General features: G+C 35.7%; 1 protein-coding gene across 1 annotated transcript in view; it reads left to right on the top strand.

The window, feature by feature from the left end:
- The window catches only part of LOC103243284 (uncharacterized), a 183716-nt gene that overhangs the window by 27230 nt on the left and 140145 nt on the right, over window positions 1–16341 (top strand). Inside the window, exons 6-8 of the mRNA XM_073005427.1 lie at window positions 266–316; window positions 1078–1182; window positions 14965–15018. Of these exons, the coding sequence (XP_072861528.1) occupies window positions 266–316; window positions 1078–1182; window positions 14965–15018 (210 nt within the window). The remainder of the gene's footprint in view (window positions 1–265; window positions 317–1077; window positions 1183–14964; window positions 15019–16341) is intronic.

The raw sequence follows: 16341 nt of genomic DNA, 5'->3' as shown, positions 1-16341 counted from the left end.
AGATATTACAAAACTTGAATACTGTTTTTTAGTCTATTATGTATTTCAAAGGTGCCTTATTTTGTGATTGATTCATTAAATCTCAGAAACAAGAATCTTCATTAATGATTCTTGAAAGCTTTCTTTTTTCCTATGTCTTATACTTATTTTTAATTAAATGAGGTTATAGGTCAAAATATACAACATCCCAGAATTGCTATGTTTAACATTAATGATTTGATAAAACTTACTATAATTGTGATATAATTAGTTCTTTATTTTGCAGCTGATAATAAAGTGAAGAAGAAGAAAGGAATAAAAGATAGTGCACCCATAGGTGAGTTAAAAGTTTGTTAATTAATTAAATATTTACTGAATAACTAGACAGTGCTAGACACTATGTTAAGAGCTAAAGATATGAATAAGTAAAATGAACTTCTAAAACTTATAGTATTATCTGTGGCAACATTCTTTTTGTATATTTTTAAAAATATAGTTCATTTGGTAAACATAGAGACAATACATTTATTTTAAAATACCCATTTTATTTCTTAGACAACTAGTTTAATCGTTTCCCTTCCATGTTATTTTGTTATTATATGCCCATTTCTTATTACCTGAGATTCCTTCTGGCTACATCTACATCTGAAAAAATATTTAGTAATACTATGCTTTTGCGACAACAGGCCATTTTATTATTTTTAGATTTTGTAATAATCTTGACAAGTATAAAAATCACAAAATTATAGATATTCATGAAAAGTCATACCTTGAAATATTGTTTTAATTTAATAAATAGAGACTGTAAAGTTGGTAATTCAAGTAAAATCATGCCTTCCAACTCAACTTTTCAAGGCCTTTATTGATTATAATTACTCAGTTTGGTTTCTGCATTGCCATATTAATTAATTATTTGATCAAGATGTTTTATTCATTTTTATAAAGTTAAGGATTTGTGTCCTCAAGTACAATAAAGACCAAAGGATAATTTTCTTTCATTATTTCAAGCAGTAAGTAGGACTTATAACATGTGAACTTCATGCTGTTGTAGATTTGATATTTTCCTTATTTCCATCAATATACACTTGTTTCCTAAAGGAGGGAAGATTGATGTCAGTAATGTGGATGCTATTTTGAAAAACATGGATATAAAACTTACAGAAGAAGAACAACAATATCTACTAGACCACCTGTCAGCTACTGGTGAGGCTTTAAAATAGCTCATTGTGGGTGTCAGATACTATTAAGCTTATGATTTTGGAGACTTTTCTGTGGGAGTTTCTGATTCTATAATTATTTGAATTGTCTAAGCTAAATATTTTTAAAAAATATTTTTATACCATTAGAAAAGTCCTGCTACTTATTATTTGACAGGCTAAGCAATAGTAAACTTCTTAGACATTAGTACCTGATTCACCCTGCTGCCAGATTATTCTCCCTAAAGCACAGTTTTTAATGTGCTACCCTGCTGTTCAAAAACCTTTAATGACTATACACACCTATATTTTTTCCCTGTTTTCATTTTTAAAAATTGAAGTATAATGTACATACAATAAAACCACAGATTAAGGTTACAATATGGTGAGCTTTTTTTTCATTCAATAAATATGTAAGGAATATTATTTGCAACAACTGGGAGAAAGATAATTCTAAATACAGCAATAACACACCCCTGAGACACTTTGAAATTAACCAGTCTTTATTTTCCAGTGCGATTGTGGAGAAGTGTTGTGAATAAGAGTAAATAACAGAATTGAATAATCTATCTAGTCAGGAATGGAGTCGCCAAGTTTCTTTGCTTTTCTGTCATTTGAAAGTAAATCACAGCTACAGAATAAAGGAAAACTATATTCGTAGATATGGGTGATGAGTTTTGACAATCATCAAAAACCCACACTGCAATCGGGATATATATATATATACACACACACACGCACACATACCCACACACACACATACACACACACACACACACACACACACACACACCCCTTCCCAGAGAATTCCCTTATGCTCCTTGCCAGTTAGTTACTTATTCCTCCCTTGAGACAAACCACACATTTCTACTACATTCTTATCACCATTGATTAGTTTTGCCTGATATAGAACTTTCTGTAAATGGAATTATACAGTATAATCTTACATATGTAATCTTTTGTGTATGGCTGCTTTACTCAATAAGGTTTTGAGATTCATCAGTGGTGTTGAATGTATCAGTTCCCTGCCCTTTTTGCTAAATAGTATTCCATTGTATGAGTTTATCAACATTTGTTTATCCTTTTTCCTGATATTAGACTTTTGAATTGCTCCAGTTTTTGGTGATTATAGTCCCTGCAAACATTGAAACTGTAAGTTTGAATTCAAACTATACCTTATAGTTTGAATGTTTGTAGTGACTAGTAAAAACTACCATTGTTTTATTTCAAAGCGGCTATACCATCTTCGATATAAGCATTTCAGTTGCTGTACAGACTTTCTAGCACTTGGTAGTGTCAGCTATTCTTTTTTTTTTTTTTTCTTTTCTTTTTTACTATCATTATATGTGTGTATTGGTATTTCACTGTGGCTTTAACTTGTATTTCCCTATGGACAAGTAATGTTGAACAACAGGTTGTAAATTGCCATTAGCATATTGTGTTTTCTGAAGCGTCAACTCAAATACTTTGCCTACTTTTTGATTGTTTTCTGATTATTGATTCTTGAGAACCCTTTATTATAAATACAAGTTTTTATTTGATAGGCACTTTGTAAACATTTCTTCTCAGTCTGTTACTTATCTTTTCATTTTCTTACCAGTGTTTTTGGAAACTTTTTTTTGTAGATAGTGCTTTTGTGCTGTATCTAAGAAATCTTTACCTAACCCAAAGATGCAAAAATTTTCTACTATGTTTTCTTCTAGACCAGTGCTGTCCAATAGATATATAAGGCAATCCTCATATGTAATTTTAGGTTTTCTAATAGCTACATTAATAAAACTTGAAAGAGGTAAAAAAAATTATTTAAAAATAGATTTTAAATAAAAATATCCTAAAGATTATCATTTAAACTTGCAATCAGTATAAAAACTTATTAATGAAATATCTTACTTTCCTTTTTTCGTACTAAGTTTTTGAAGTCTATTGGATATTTCACTATTATAATATGCCTCACTTCAGACAATACACATTTCAAATGTTCAACAACTGCATGTAGTTAGCAGCTACCATATAGGGCAGCAGAGTTCTAGAAGTTTTATAGTTTAAAATTTTACATTTAGATCTGTGATCATTTTGACCTGGTTTTTGCATATGTTATAATACATGGGTTGAAGTTCCTTTTAAAAAACATATGGATATTCAGTTGAACCAGCACCATTTCTTGAATGGACTATTCTTTACCATTGAACTGCCTTTGCCCTTCTGTAGAAAATCAGTTGACCTATATGTATGTGGCTTTATTTCTGGATGATCTATTCAGTTCCATTGATTTTTGTGTGTATCCTTCAATGTATTTTTATCGTAAGTCTTGAAATTATGTACTGCCAGTCTACCAACTTTGTTCCTTTTTTGCAAAATTGTTTTGACTATTGTATTTTTGATTTTTTATATTTTTTGCTTTTCCATATAAATTTTAGAATCAGCTTGTCAATTTCTACCAAAAATTTCTGCTAAGATTTTTATTAGCATTGCATTTAATCAATCAATTTGGGAAAATTGACAATTTAACAATATTGAATCTTCTAATCTGTGACAAGGTATATGTCTTTATTTATTTATCTTTGATTTATCTCATCAGTGTTTTATAGTATTTAGCCCACAGATTTTTTTTTTTTTTTTTTTTTTTTTGAAATGGTGTCTCACTCTGTCACCAGGCTGGAGTACAGTGGCACAATCTCAGCTCACTGCAACCTCCGCCTCATGGGTTCAAGCAATTCTTCTGCCTCAGTCTCCTGAGTAGCTGGGACTACAGGCATGCGTCACCACTCCCAGTTAATTTTTGTATTTTTAGTAGAGACAGGGTTTCATCAGATTGGCCAGGATGGTCTTGAACTCCTGACCTCATGATCCACCCGACTTGCCCTCCCAAAGTGCTGGGATTACAGGCGTGAGCCATTGCGCCCAGCCTTAGCACACAGACTTTTATGTATGTGTATGATTTTCTTACATTTCCTATGGTGCTGATAGCACACAGATCTTATACATATTTTGCTTGATTTATACTTAAGTATTTCAAGATTGTTGGTAGTATTGTAAATGACAATTCAAAAATCAGTTTCCAGTTATTTATTGCTAGTGTATAAAAACATCATAGATTTTTATAGATTGGCCTGTAAATTCACCTGTTAGTTTTACCTTTTTTGGAAAAATCTTTAGAATTTTCTTTGAAAATATATATGTCTCTATGAATAGAGGCTGGTTTATTTCTTTTTTTTCCTCTAATCCACATCCACATGCCCTTTGTTTTCCTTGCCTTATTGTACTTTCTAGGCCCTCCAGCACAATATTGAATAGGAGTGATGAAACTGGATATCCTTCCCTTGTTCCCACTTTTAGGGGGAAAGAAATCAGTCTTTCACCATTCAGTATGATGTTATGTGTTTGTCAATGCCCTTTATTGAGGTTGAAGGAATTTTATTTAATTCCTAGTTTCCTGAGAGTTATCATGTATGGATACTCAATTATGTGAAATGCTTTATCTGCATCCATCAGGTTTTCTTTCCTTAGTTAATATAGTAAATTACATTAATTCACTTTCTAATATTTTTTTTTTACGTGTCATAACTTCTTTTTTTTTTTTTTAATTTATTTATTATTATTAAACTTCAAGTTGTAGGGTACATGTGCACAACGTGCAGGTTTGCTACATATGTATACTTGTGCCATGTTGGTGTGCTGCACCCATCAACTCGTCATTTACATCAGGTATAACTCCCAATGCAATCCCTCCCCCCTCCCCCCTCCCCCCTCCCCATGATAGGCCCCGGTGTGTGATGTTCCCCTTCCCAAGTCCAAGTGATCTCATTGTTCAGTTCCCACCTATGAGTGAGAACATGCGGTGTTTGGTTTTCTGTTCTTGTGATAGTTTGCTGAGAATGATGGTTTCCAGCTGCATCCATGTCCCTACAAAGGACACAAACTCATCCTTTTTTATGGCTGCATAGTATTCCATGGTGTATATGTGCCACATTTTCTTAATCCAATCTGTCACTGATGGACATTTGGGTTGATTCCAAGTCTTTGCTATTGTGAATAGTGCTGCAATAAACATACGTGTGCATGTGTCTTTATAGCAGCATAATTTATAATCCTTTGGGTATATACCTAGTAATGGGATGGCTGGGTCATATGGTACATCTAGTTCTAGATCCTTGAGGAATCGCCATACTGTTTTCCATAATGGTTGAACTAGTTTACAATCCCACCAACAGTGTAAAAGTGTTCCTATTTCTCCACATCCTCTCCAGCACCTGTTGTTTCCTGATTTTGAATGATCGCCATTCTAACTGGTGTGACATGGTATCTCATTTTGGTTTTGATTTGCATTTCTCTGATGGCCAGTGATGATGAGCATTTTTTCATGTGTCTGTTGGCTGTATGAATGTCTTCTTTTGAGAAATGTCTGTTCATATCCTTTGCCCACTTTCGGATGGGGTTGTTTGTTTTTTTCTTGTAAATTTGTTTGAGTTCTTTGTAGGTTCTGGATATCAGCCCTTTGTCAGATGAGTAGATTGCAAAAATTTTCTCCCATTCTGTAGGTTGCCTGTTCACTCTGATGGTAGTTTCTTTTGCTGTGCAGAAGCTCTTTAGTTTAATGAGATCCCATTTGTCAATTTTGGCTTTTGCTGCCGTTGCTTTTGGTGTTTTAGACATGAAGTCTTTGCCCATGCCTATGTCCTGAATGGTACTACCTAGGTTTTCCTCTAGGATTTTTATGGTATTAGGTCTAACATTTAAGTCTCTAATCCATCTTGAATTAATTTTCGTATAAGGAGTAAGGAAAGGATCCAGTTTCAGCTTTCTACTTATGGCTAGCCAGTTTTCCCAGCACCATTTATTAAATAGGGAATCCTTTCCCCATTTCTTGTTTCTCTCAGGTTTGTCAAAGATCAGATGGCTGTAGATGTGTGGTATTATTTCCGAGGACTCTGTTCTGTTCCATTGGTCTATATCTCTGTTTTGGTACCAGTACCATGCTGTTTTGGTTACTGTAGCCTTGTAGTATAGTTTGAAGTCAGGTAGCGTGATGCCTCCAGCTTTGTTCTTTTGACTTAGGATTGTCTTGGAGATGCGGGCTCTTTTTTGGTTCCATATGAACTTTAAAGCAGTTTTTTCCAATTCTGTGAAGAAGCTCATTGGTAGCTTGATGGGGATGGTATTGAATCTATAAATTACCTTGGGCAGTATGGCCATTTTCACGATATTGATTCTTCCTATCCATGAGCATGGTATGTTCTTCCATTTGTTTGTGTCCTCTTTGATTTCACTGAGCAGTGGTTTGTAGTTCTCCTTGAAGAGGTCCTTTACATCCCTTGTAAGTTGGATTCCTAGGTATTTTATTCTCTTTGAAGCAATTGTGAATGGAAGTTCATTCCTGATTTGGCTCTCTGTTTGACTGTCACTGGTGTATAAGAATGCTTGTGATTTTTGCACATTAATTTTGTATCCTGAGACTTTGCTGAAGTTGCTTATCAGCTTAAGGAGATTTTGGGCTGAGACAATGGGGTTTTCTAAATATACAGTCATGTCGTCTGCAAACAGGGACAATTTGACTTCTTCTTTTCCTAACTGAATCCCCTTGATTTCTTTCTCTTGCCTGATTGCCCTAGCCAGAACTTCCAACACTATGTTGAATAGGAGTGGTGAGAGAGGGCATCCCTGTCTTGTGCCAGTTTTCAAAGGGAATTTTTCCAGTTTTTGCCCATTCAGTATGATATTGGCTGTGGGTTTGTCATAAATAGCTCTTATTATTTTGAGGTACGTTCCATCAATACCGAATTTATTGAGCGTTTTTAGCATGAAGGGCTGTTGAATTTTGTCAAAAGCCTTTTCTGCATCTATTGAGATAATGATGTGGTTCTTGTCTTTGGTTCTGTTTATATGCTGGATTATGTTTATTGATTTGCGAATGTTGAACCAGCCTTGCATCCCAGGGATGAAGCCCACTTGATCATGGTGGATAAGCTTTTTGATGTGCTGCTGAATCCGGTTTGCCAGTATTTTATTGAGGATTTTTGCATCGATGTTCATCAGGTGTATTGGTCTAAAATTCTCTTTTTTTGTTGTGTCTCTGCCAGGCTTTGGTATCAGGATGATGTTGGCCTCATAAAATGAGTTAGGGAGGATTCCCTCTTTTTCTATTGATTGGAATAGTTTCAGAAGGAATGGTACCAGCTCCTCCTTGTACCTCTGGTAGAATTCAGCTGTGAATCCATCTGGTCCTGGACTTTTTTTGGTTGGTAGGCTATTAATTATTGCCTCAATTTCAGAGCCTACTATTGGTCTATTCAGGGATTCAACTTCTTCCTGGTTTAGTCTTGGAAGAGTGTAAGTGTCCAGGAAATTATCCATTTCTTCTAGATTTTCCAGTTTATTTGCGTAGAGGTGTTTATAGTATTCTCTGATGGTAGTTTGTATTTCTGTGGGGTCGGTGGTGATATCCCCTTTATCATTTTTAATTGCGTCGATTTGATTCTTCTCTCTTTTCTTCTTTATTAGTCTTGCTAGTGGTCTGTCAATTTTGTTGATCTTTTCAAAAAACCAACTCCTGGATTCATTGATTTTTTGGAGGGTTTTTTGTGTCTCTATCTCCTTCAGTTCTGCTCTGATCTTAGTTATTTCTTGCCTTCTGCTAGCTTTCGAATGTGTTTGCTCTTGCTTCTCTAGTTCTTTTAATTGCGATGTTAGAGTGTCAATTTTAGATCTTTCCTGCTTTCTCTTGTGGGCATTTAGTGCTATAAATTTCCCTCTACACACTGCTTTAAATGTGTCCCAGAGATTCTGGTATGTTGTATCTTTGTTCTCATTGGTTTCAAAGAACATCTTTATTTCTGCCTTCATTTCGTTATGTACCCAGTAGTCATTCAGGAGCAGGTTGTTCAGTTTCCATGTAGTTGAGCGGTTTTGATTGAGTTTCTTAGTCCTGAGTTCTAGTTTGATTGCACTGTGGTCTGAGAGACAGTTTGTTATCATTTCTGTTCTTGTACATTTGCTGAGGAGTGCTTTACTTCCAATTACGTGGTCAATTTTGGAGTAAGTACGATGTGGTGCTGAGAAGAATGTATATTCTGTTGATTTGGGGTGGAGAGTTCTATAGATGTCTATTAGGTCTGCTTGCTGCAGAGATGAGTTCAATTCCTGGGATATCCTTGTTAACTTTCTGTCTCGTTGATCTGTCTAATGTTGACAGTGGAGTGTTGAAGTCTCCCATTATTATTGTATGGGAGTCTAAGTCTCTTTGTAAGTCTCTAAGGACTTGCTTTATGAATCTGGGTGCTCCTGTATTGGGTGCATATATATTTAGGATAGTTAGCTCTTCCTGTTGAATTGATCCCTTTACCATTATGTAATGGCCTTCTTTGTCTCTTTTGATCTTTGATGGTTTAAAGTCTGTTTTATCAGAGACTAGTATTGCAACCCCCGCTTTTTTGTGTTCTCCATTTGCTTGGTAAATCTTCCTCCATCCCTTTATTTTGAGCCTATGTATGTCTCTGCGTGTGAGATGGGTCTCCTGAATACAGCAGACTGATGGGTCTTGACTCTTTATCCAGTTTGCCAGTCTGTGTCTTTTAATTGGAGCATTTAGTCCATTTACATTTAAGGTTAAGATTGTTATGTGTGAACTTGATCCTGCCATTATGATATTAACTGGTTATTTTGCTCGTTAGTTGATGCAGTTTCTTCCTAGCCTTGATGGTCTTTACATTTTGGCATGTTTTTGCAATGGCTGGTACCGGTTGTTCCTTTCCATGTTTAGTGCTTCCTTCAGGGTCTCTTGTAAGGCAGGCCTAGTGGTGACAAAATCTCTAAGCATTTGCTTATCTGTAAAGGATTTTATTTCTCCTTCACTTATGAAACTTAGTTTGGCTGGATATAAAATTCTGGGTTTAAAATTCTTTTCTTTAAGAATGTTGAATATTGGCCCCCACTCTCTTCTGGCTTGAAGAGTTTCTGCCGAGAGATCTGCTGTTAGTCTGATGGGCTTCCCTTTGTGGGTAACCCGACCTTTCTCTCTGGCTGCCCTTAAGATTTTTTCCTTCATTTCAACTTTGGTGAATCTGGCAATTATGTGTCTTGGAGTTGCTCTTCTCGAGGAGTATCTTTGTGGCGTTCTCTGTATTTCCTGGATTTGAATGTTGGCCTGCCCTACTAGGTTGGGGAAGTTCTCCTGGATGATATCCTGAAGAGTGTTTTCCAACTTGGTTCCATTTTCCCCCTCACTTTCAGGCACCCCAATCAGACGTAGATTTGGTCTTTTTACATAATCCCATACTTCTTGCAGGCTTTGTTCATTTCTTTTTCTTCTTTTTTCTTTTGGTTTCTCTTCTCGCTTCATTTCATTCATTTGATCCTCCATCGCTGACATTCTTTCTTCCAGTTGATCGAGTCGGTTACTGAAGCTTGTGCATTTGTCACGTATTTCTCGTGCCATGGTTTTCGTCTCTTTCATTTCATTTGTGAGCTTCTCTGCATTAATTACTCTAGCCATCAATTCTTCCACTTTTTTTTCAAGATTTTTAGTTTCTTTGCGCTGGGTACGTAATTCCTCCTTTAGCTCTGAGAAATTTGATGGACTGAAGCCTTCTTCTCTCATGTCGTCAAAGTCATTCTCCGTCCAGCTTTGATCCGTTGCTGGCGATGAGCTGCGCTCCTTTGCCGGGGGAGATGCGCTCTTATTTTTTGAATTTCCAGCTTTTCTGCCCTGCTTTTTCCCCATCTTTGTGGTTTTATCTGCCTCTGGTCCTTGATGATGGTGATGTACTGATGGGGTTTTGGTGTAGGTGTCCTTCCTGTTTGATAGCTTTCCTTCTAATAGTCAGGATCCTCAGCTGTAGGTTGTAGCTGTAGGAGATTGCTTGAGGTCCCACACCAGACCCTGTTTGCCTGGGTATCAGCAGCAGAGGCTGCAGAAGATAGAATATTTCTGAACAGTGAGTGTACCTGTCTGATTCTTGCTTTGAAAGCTTCCTCTCAGGGGTGTACTCCACCCTGTGAGGTATGGGGTGTCAGACTGCCCCTAGTGGGGGATGTCTCCCAGTTAGGCTACTCAGGGGTCAGGGACCCACTTGAGCAGGGAGTCTGTCCCTTCTCAGATCTCAACCTCCGTGTTGGGAGATCCACTGCTCTCTTCAAAGCTGTCAGACAGAGTCGTTTGCGTCTGCAGAGCTGCTGCATTTGTTATTGTTTACTGTGCCCTGTCCCCAGAGGTGGAGTCTACAGAGACAGGCAGGTTTCCTTGAGCTGCTGTGAGCTCCACCCAGTTCGAGCTTCCCAGCAGCTTTGTTTACCTACTTAAGCCTCAGCAATGGCGGGCGCCCCTCCCCCAGCCTCGCTGCTGCCTTGCCGGTAGATCACAGACTGCTGTGCTAGCAATGAGGGAGGCTCCGTGGGTGTGGGACCCTCCCGGCCAGGTGTGGAATATGATCTCCTGGTGTGCCTGTTTGCTTAAAGCGCAGTTTTGGGGTGGGAGTTACCCGATTTTCCAGGTGTTGTGTGTCTCAGTTCCCCTGGCTAGGAAAAGGGATTCCCTTCCCCCTTGCGCTTTCCAGGTGAGGCAATGCCTCGCCCTGCTTCAGCTCTCGCTGGTCAGGCTGCAGCAGCTGACCAGCACCGATCGTCTGGCACTCCCCAGTGAGATGAACCCCGTACCTCAGTTGAAAATGCAGAAATCACCGGTCTTCTGTGTCGCTCGCGCTGGGAGTTGGAGACTGGAGCTGTTCCTATTCGGCCATCTTGCTCCGCCCCCTCACTTTCTAATATTAAACCTATTTTGCACTCCTAGGATAACTCTTATTTGGTTATAATGTATTATCTCTTAAATATATTCCTTGATTCAATTTGAAAATATTTTTGAGGATATTTATACCTAAGTTCATGATGAATTTTAGATTGTAGGGTTTTTGTTTTGGTTTGGTTTGCTTATTTTCTGTTTTTGAGACAGTTGCCCAGGCTGGAGTGCAGTAGCATGATTGTGACTCACTGCAGGCTCAACCTCCTAGACTCAAGTGATCCTCCTGCCTCAGTCTCATGAGTAGCTGGGACTACAGACATAAGCCATTGAATTTGGTCAGATTGTACCTTTTTTTCTTATACTATCTTTGTGTGGTTACAGTGTTAGGGTAATATTGCTCTCATAGAAAGAATTGGAAAACGTCCCTTCCTCTCCTGTTTTCTGGAAGAGCTTGTGTAGAGTTGGTGTTATTTTTTCCTTAAATGTTTGATTGAATTTGTCATTGAAGCTTTCCTCTCCTGGAATTTTCTTGATTGGAGGTTTTAAGTATTCACTTAATTTCTTTAATAGATACATGAATATTTGGCCTATCTATTTCTTTTTTAGAGATCCTCGATACTTTGTGTTTCAAGAAATTTGTTTATTTTCTTTAGATAGGACTTTTATGGATATAAAGTTGCTCATAATACTTGCTTATTACCTATTTATTGCCTGCAGGATCCGTAGTTATTTTCCCCTCTTTTATTCCTGACTATTGATTATTTGTGTATTCTCTGTTTTTTTTATCATGTTACCAATTTTATTTATTTATTAAAACCAGCTTTTAGTTTCATTGATTTATTCTGTCAGTTTTCTGTTTTCAATTTTACCGACTTCTGTTCTTTATTTCCTTCCTTGTTCTTGCTTTAGGTTAATATTGTTCTTTTTCTAGTTTTGTCAAGTAGATTTGATCACTGTCTTGATAGCTTTCTTTCTAGTGTAACCATAAATACTACCCACTTTTTCTTTCAGTACTACTTAAATATATCCTACAATTTTATTGTATTTTTATTATCATTCAATTCAAAATATTTTCTAATTATTCTTATGATTTCCCCTTTGACTTATGGGTTATTTAGTGTGTTATTGAATTTCCAAATGTTTGTGTAGTTTTGAGGTATTTTTCTGTTTTGGATTTCTGGTTTAATTTTGTTCTGGTCAGAGATCATACTCTGTATAATTTGTGTTCTTTTGAATTTGTTGAAGTTTATTTTATGGCCTATTTTACCTATTTAATAAGTATTAATTACTTATTTGTATATAACAAATTACCCCAACACTTAATGGCTTCAAATGAGAACCACTTATTTGCCCACAGCTTCAGTGGATCAAGAATATGGGAGTGGCATAAGGATGGTTCTGGCTTAGGATCTCTGATGAGGTTGCAGTTAAGATATAGGCTAGGGTTGCAGTCATCTGAAGGTTTCACTGAGGTTGGGGGATTCACTTCCAAGATTACTCACTTACATAGTTGTTGCTATTAGCAACTTAAGTCCCCCTGGGGATCCTTGCCATGCGGGTCTCTCCATAGGTTTAAAAGATATTTTTCCTTCATTTTGGAAGGTGTTTTCACTTCGTATAGAATTCTGGGTCAACAACTTCTCCACTCTCCTAATATTCTAATAATTTAAAGATATAACTTCGTAATATTTTATCTTGCATAGCCTTTATTGAGAAGTATGCTGCAATACTTTTCCTCTATATGTAATATGTTCTTTTTCTTTAGCTGCCTTTAATTTTTCTTTTTATTGTATGTGTCCTCTCTGAGGCAGCCAAACACTGCATTGCATTGTAGTGGGCCTTGTGTGGGAGACAGCTTCTTGTCCCTTTTCCAGTAGTTGGAAATCTTTACTTGGTATTAGCATAGGATCCTAGCCCAAGATGGTATCCTACTTCTCTCTCAGGGGGAGAGTTTTTTAATTAACCACTTCCCCCATCACCACCCCCCAATTTGTTTCGTGATTTGTGCCCTGAGAGTGACAGAATTTGTTGCCCCTCCCCAGCAGCATACGGTTTTTGAGCCCTTATGAAAAAAGGGCCCATGCAGACCTTATGTCTTTCACATGATGGCAGTTACTCCTCTCCTCCAGTCTGGCTTCAATGTGGAAAGCACTTTCTGATCCTGTGCCATGCCCCAATCTTTCTGCCATGAGCACCTGGAGGTGGTGCATGGAGAAAAATCTGCAAAGTTTCCTCTCAGATTTTATTTTCAAGTATTTTAAACCTGCAGAAAATTTGCAGAAATAATACAATGAACATCTGTTTACCCAACATCCATATTCACAAATGTTAGTTATTTGGCCACATTTTCCTTATTGCTGTCTGTGTATCTATACATGATAGATTATTTTCAAGACTGACTATAATAACTCTTCCCAATTCTTTATAATTTTATTTTACCATTCTACTCATTAAGAGGTAGAATATCTCCCTGTCCTTCGAATCTGGGTTTTTACATTAAAAAAGTATTTTACATTAAAAAAGTATTAACTTTCCTTAAAGCAACCTAAGTGCTTATCAACAGGTGAATGGGTAATGGAAATGTGGTACTTATACACAATGGAGTACTGTTCAGCCATAAAAAAGAATGAGATCCTGTCATTTACAACAATATGAATGGAACTGGAGGTCATTATGCTAAGTGAAATAGGCCAGGCACAGGAAGACAAACATTGTATGTTCTCACTTATTTTGGGATCTAAAAAGCAAAATAATTGAACTCATGGAGATAGAGGGTAGAGGCTGGAAAGGGTAATGGGAGGGTGTTGGGGAGATGGGATTGGTTAATGGGTACAAAAAAGTGGTTAGGAAGAGTGAATAAGACCTCGTATTTGATAGTACAACAGGGTGACTATAGTCAACAATAATTTAATTGTACATTTTAAAATAACTAAAAGATTATGATTGGATTGTTTGTAACACAAAAGATAAAAGTTTGAGGGAATGGATATCCCATGTTACATGATATGATTGTTATACATTGCATACCTGTATCAAAACATCTCATGTAACTCATAAATATATATACCTACTATGTACCCACAAAAATTTAAATAAAAAGTTTTAAAAATTATTTACTTTCCTTAATTCACAGAACAAAACTTTTTAAATCACAGTCGGCTAAGAAACTTCAAAAAAACCTCCTAGTCTTCTAGCAAATAATCAGAAATTGCATGACTTATTTGCAGCAGTCACATTACCTAGAGTCTGTTTGAGAGCATATTACCAAAGAGTCTTATCACTGATTCTTAGTCTCTTGGTCTTATGAGACTAATTATAGTTTTGAAGATTGTGTGTGTATGTTCATGTAAGTTGTATTTACATATTCTTTTACTGTATAATTGGTATTTATTGTTTTCTTTCCACACAGATAATTATCTGACACATATATGGGGGCCAGAGGGTAGCATCAGGTCATGCTGCCATTATTTGTAACTGTTTGCTAATTAAAATCGTATCTCCCCTAACTTCTTTTTATGGACCTTACCAAATGTGAAAGCAGAAACATTAATTGTAGAGTTTCTTCTCTCCGTATATTTAGGAATATTTGATTGGCTACTCTCCATGAAAAATTATTCTCCAAGCCACTGTAACAAGCCCCCGGGTTATATATTACATGTAGAGATTAGATAGGAAATTTAATAAAATAGATTTTATACTTTTAAAAGATGTTATAAATATATCAGTGTTATATTCAAATGAGAAAAGATATATGATATGACTCTTTTATATCAGAGGAATAGATATAGACTCTACTTCTATTACTTTTAAAAATAAAAACACTAATGGCTATTTTTTTTTGCATATGCAATGTGCTAGGCATAAGTCTAAGTACTTCTTCTGTCTCTTTTAATGCTTACTCAAAGCCTGTGAGGTAGGTAGTATTATTTTCTCTGTTATAGAGATGAGGAAGTAAAAACAACAGGTGAGGAAATTCTAGAGGAAATGGTAAAAATTACCAAATATGAGTTATTTTTTGAGTATCAATGCTTATATATGTGAATTTATTTTACCTTATAGCTGATGAAGATATGGATATGAATACATTGACAGGGGTTGTGAAGATGCTTAAAGGTGAGCAAAAAATTTCCATGTGAAGATTGATAAAAGCAGTATGCTCCTTTCTGTATTTTTCTCCATTTTTGTTTATCCTTGTATTTTATTAATATGCTATTTTTACCATTTACTAAAAATGGTTAAAAATTAAAAGGTACAGAAAGGCTAAAAATAAAATGAAACATATCCTTATTCTATCTTTTCCCACCTCCAGTCACACTTCCCTTGAGAAAACCACTTCTGAATGCTTCTGGTTTTGGTTCTTTTAATCACTTCTATAGATTTAAATAATATGTTTATAGTACTATATACTGATTTATTTATAGTAGTGACTTTCAGATCTTTTGGTGTTCAGACTCTTTCATTCTTAAAAATTACTGAGGATCCCAAAGAGCTTTAGTTTATGTGAGTTGTATCTGTTGATATTTACCATACTACAACTGAGAAAATTGTACAACATTTATTTAATGATTTGTTTAAAATAATATTAGTAAACCAATTACATGTTTACATAAATTTCATGCTTTCATTAAAAATATTTTTTTCAAAAAATTTAATGAGAAAAGGAGCATTATTTTACATTTTTGTCAATCACTTTAATGTCTAATTGGAATCTTATATCTGCTTCTGTGTTTAATCTGTTATGATAGGATGTTTTGGTTAGTATATGATGAAAATCTGGTCTTACATAAATATATAGTTGGAAAAGAGAGAAGAATTACCTTTTCAGATAATGGTGAATATTCTTCTTTGAGATTACACCAAAACTCCACTAGTGGCAGTTTCTTAAAGGTTAATTGCAATGTAGACTCCAAAAACCTATTAGTGAACTTTTTATACTTTATGTTAAAATCAACTTGGCTGTTTTGCTCATTAACCAGATTTTTAAAAATACTTGTATAATTATTTTTTATAATTATTTTGTTATTTGGAAAATATAGTCATGCATTGCTTAATGATGGGGCTACATTCTGAAAAATGCATTGTTACGTAATTTTGTCATTGTGCAATTTTGTCATCATGAGAACATCGCAAGTTTACTTACACAAATCTAGTATGATGTAACCTATTACTTGGAGACTATTGCTCACAGGCTACAAACCCATACAGCTTGCCACTGTACTGAATACTATAGGCCATTGTAACACACATGGATATTTGTGTATCTAAACATAAAAAGGTTTTAGTAAAATTACAGTATTATAGTTATATGGGACTACTACAGAATATGCAGTTCATCATTGATCCAGACATCATTTTGTGGTGCATAACTATACTGGATCATTGAGGTTTATAGAGCTTCCAAATGTTCACACATTTCACTACATATTTAAAGAGATC

This window comes from Chlorocebus sabaeus, chromosome 16 (genome assembly GCF_047675955.1).
Source record: "Chlorocebus sabaeus isolate Y175 chromosome 16, mChlSab1.0.hap1, whole genome shotgun sequence".
NCBI lineage: Eukaryota > Metazoa > Chordata > Mammalia > Primates > Cercopithecidae > Chlorocebus > Chlorocebus sabaeus.
Note: the sequence above shows the minus strand (reverse complement) of the source record. Positions and strands in the feature narration are given on the sequence as shown.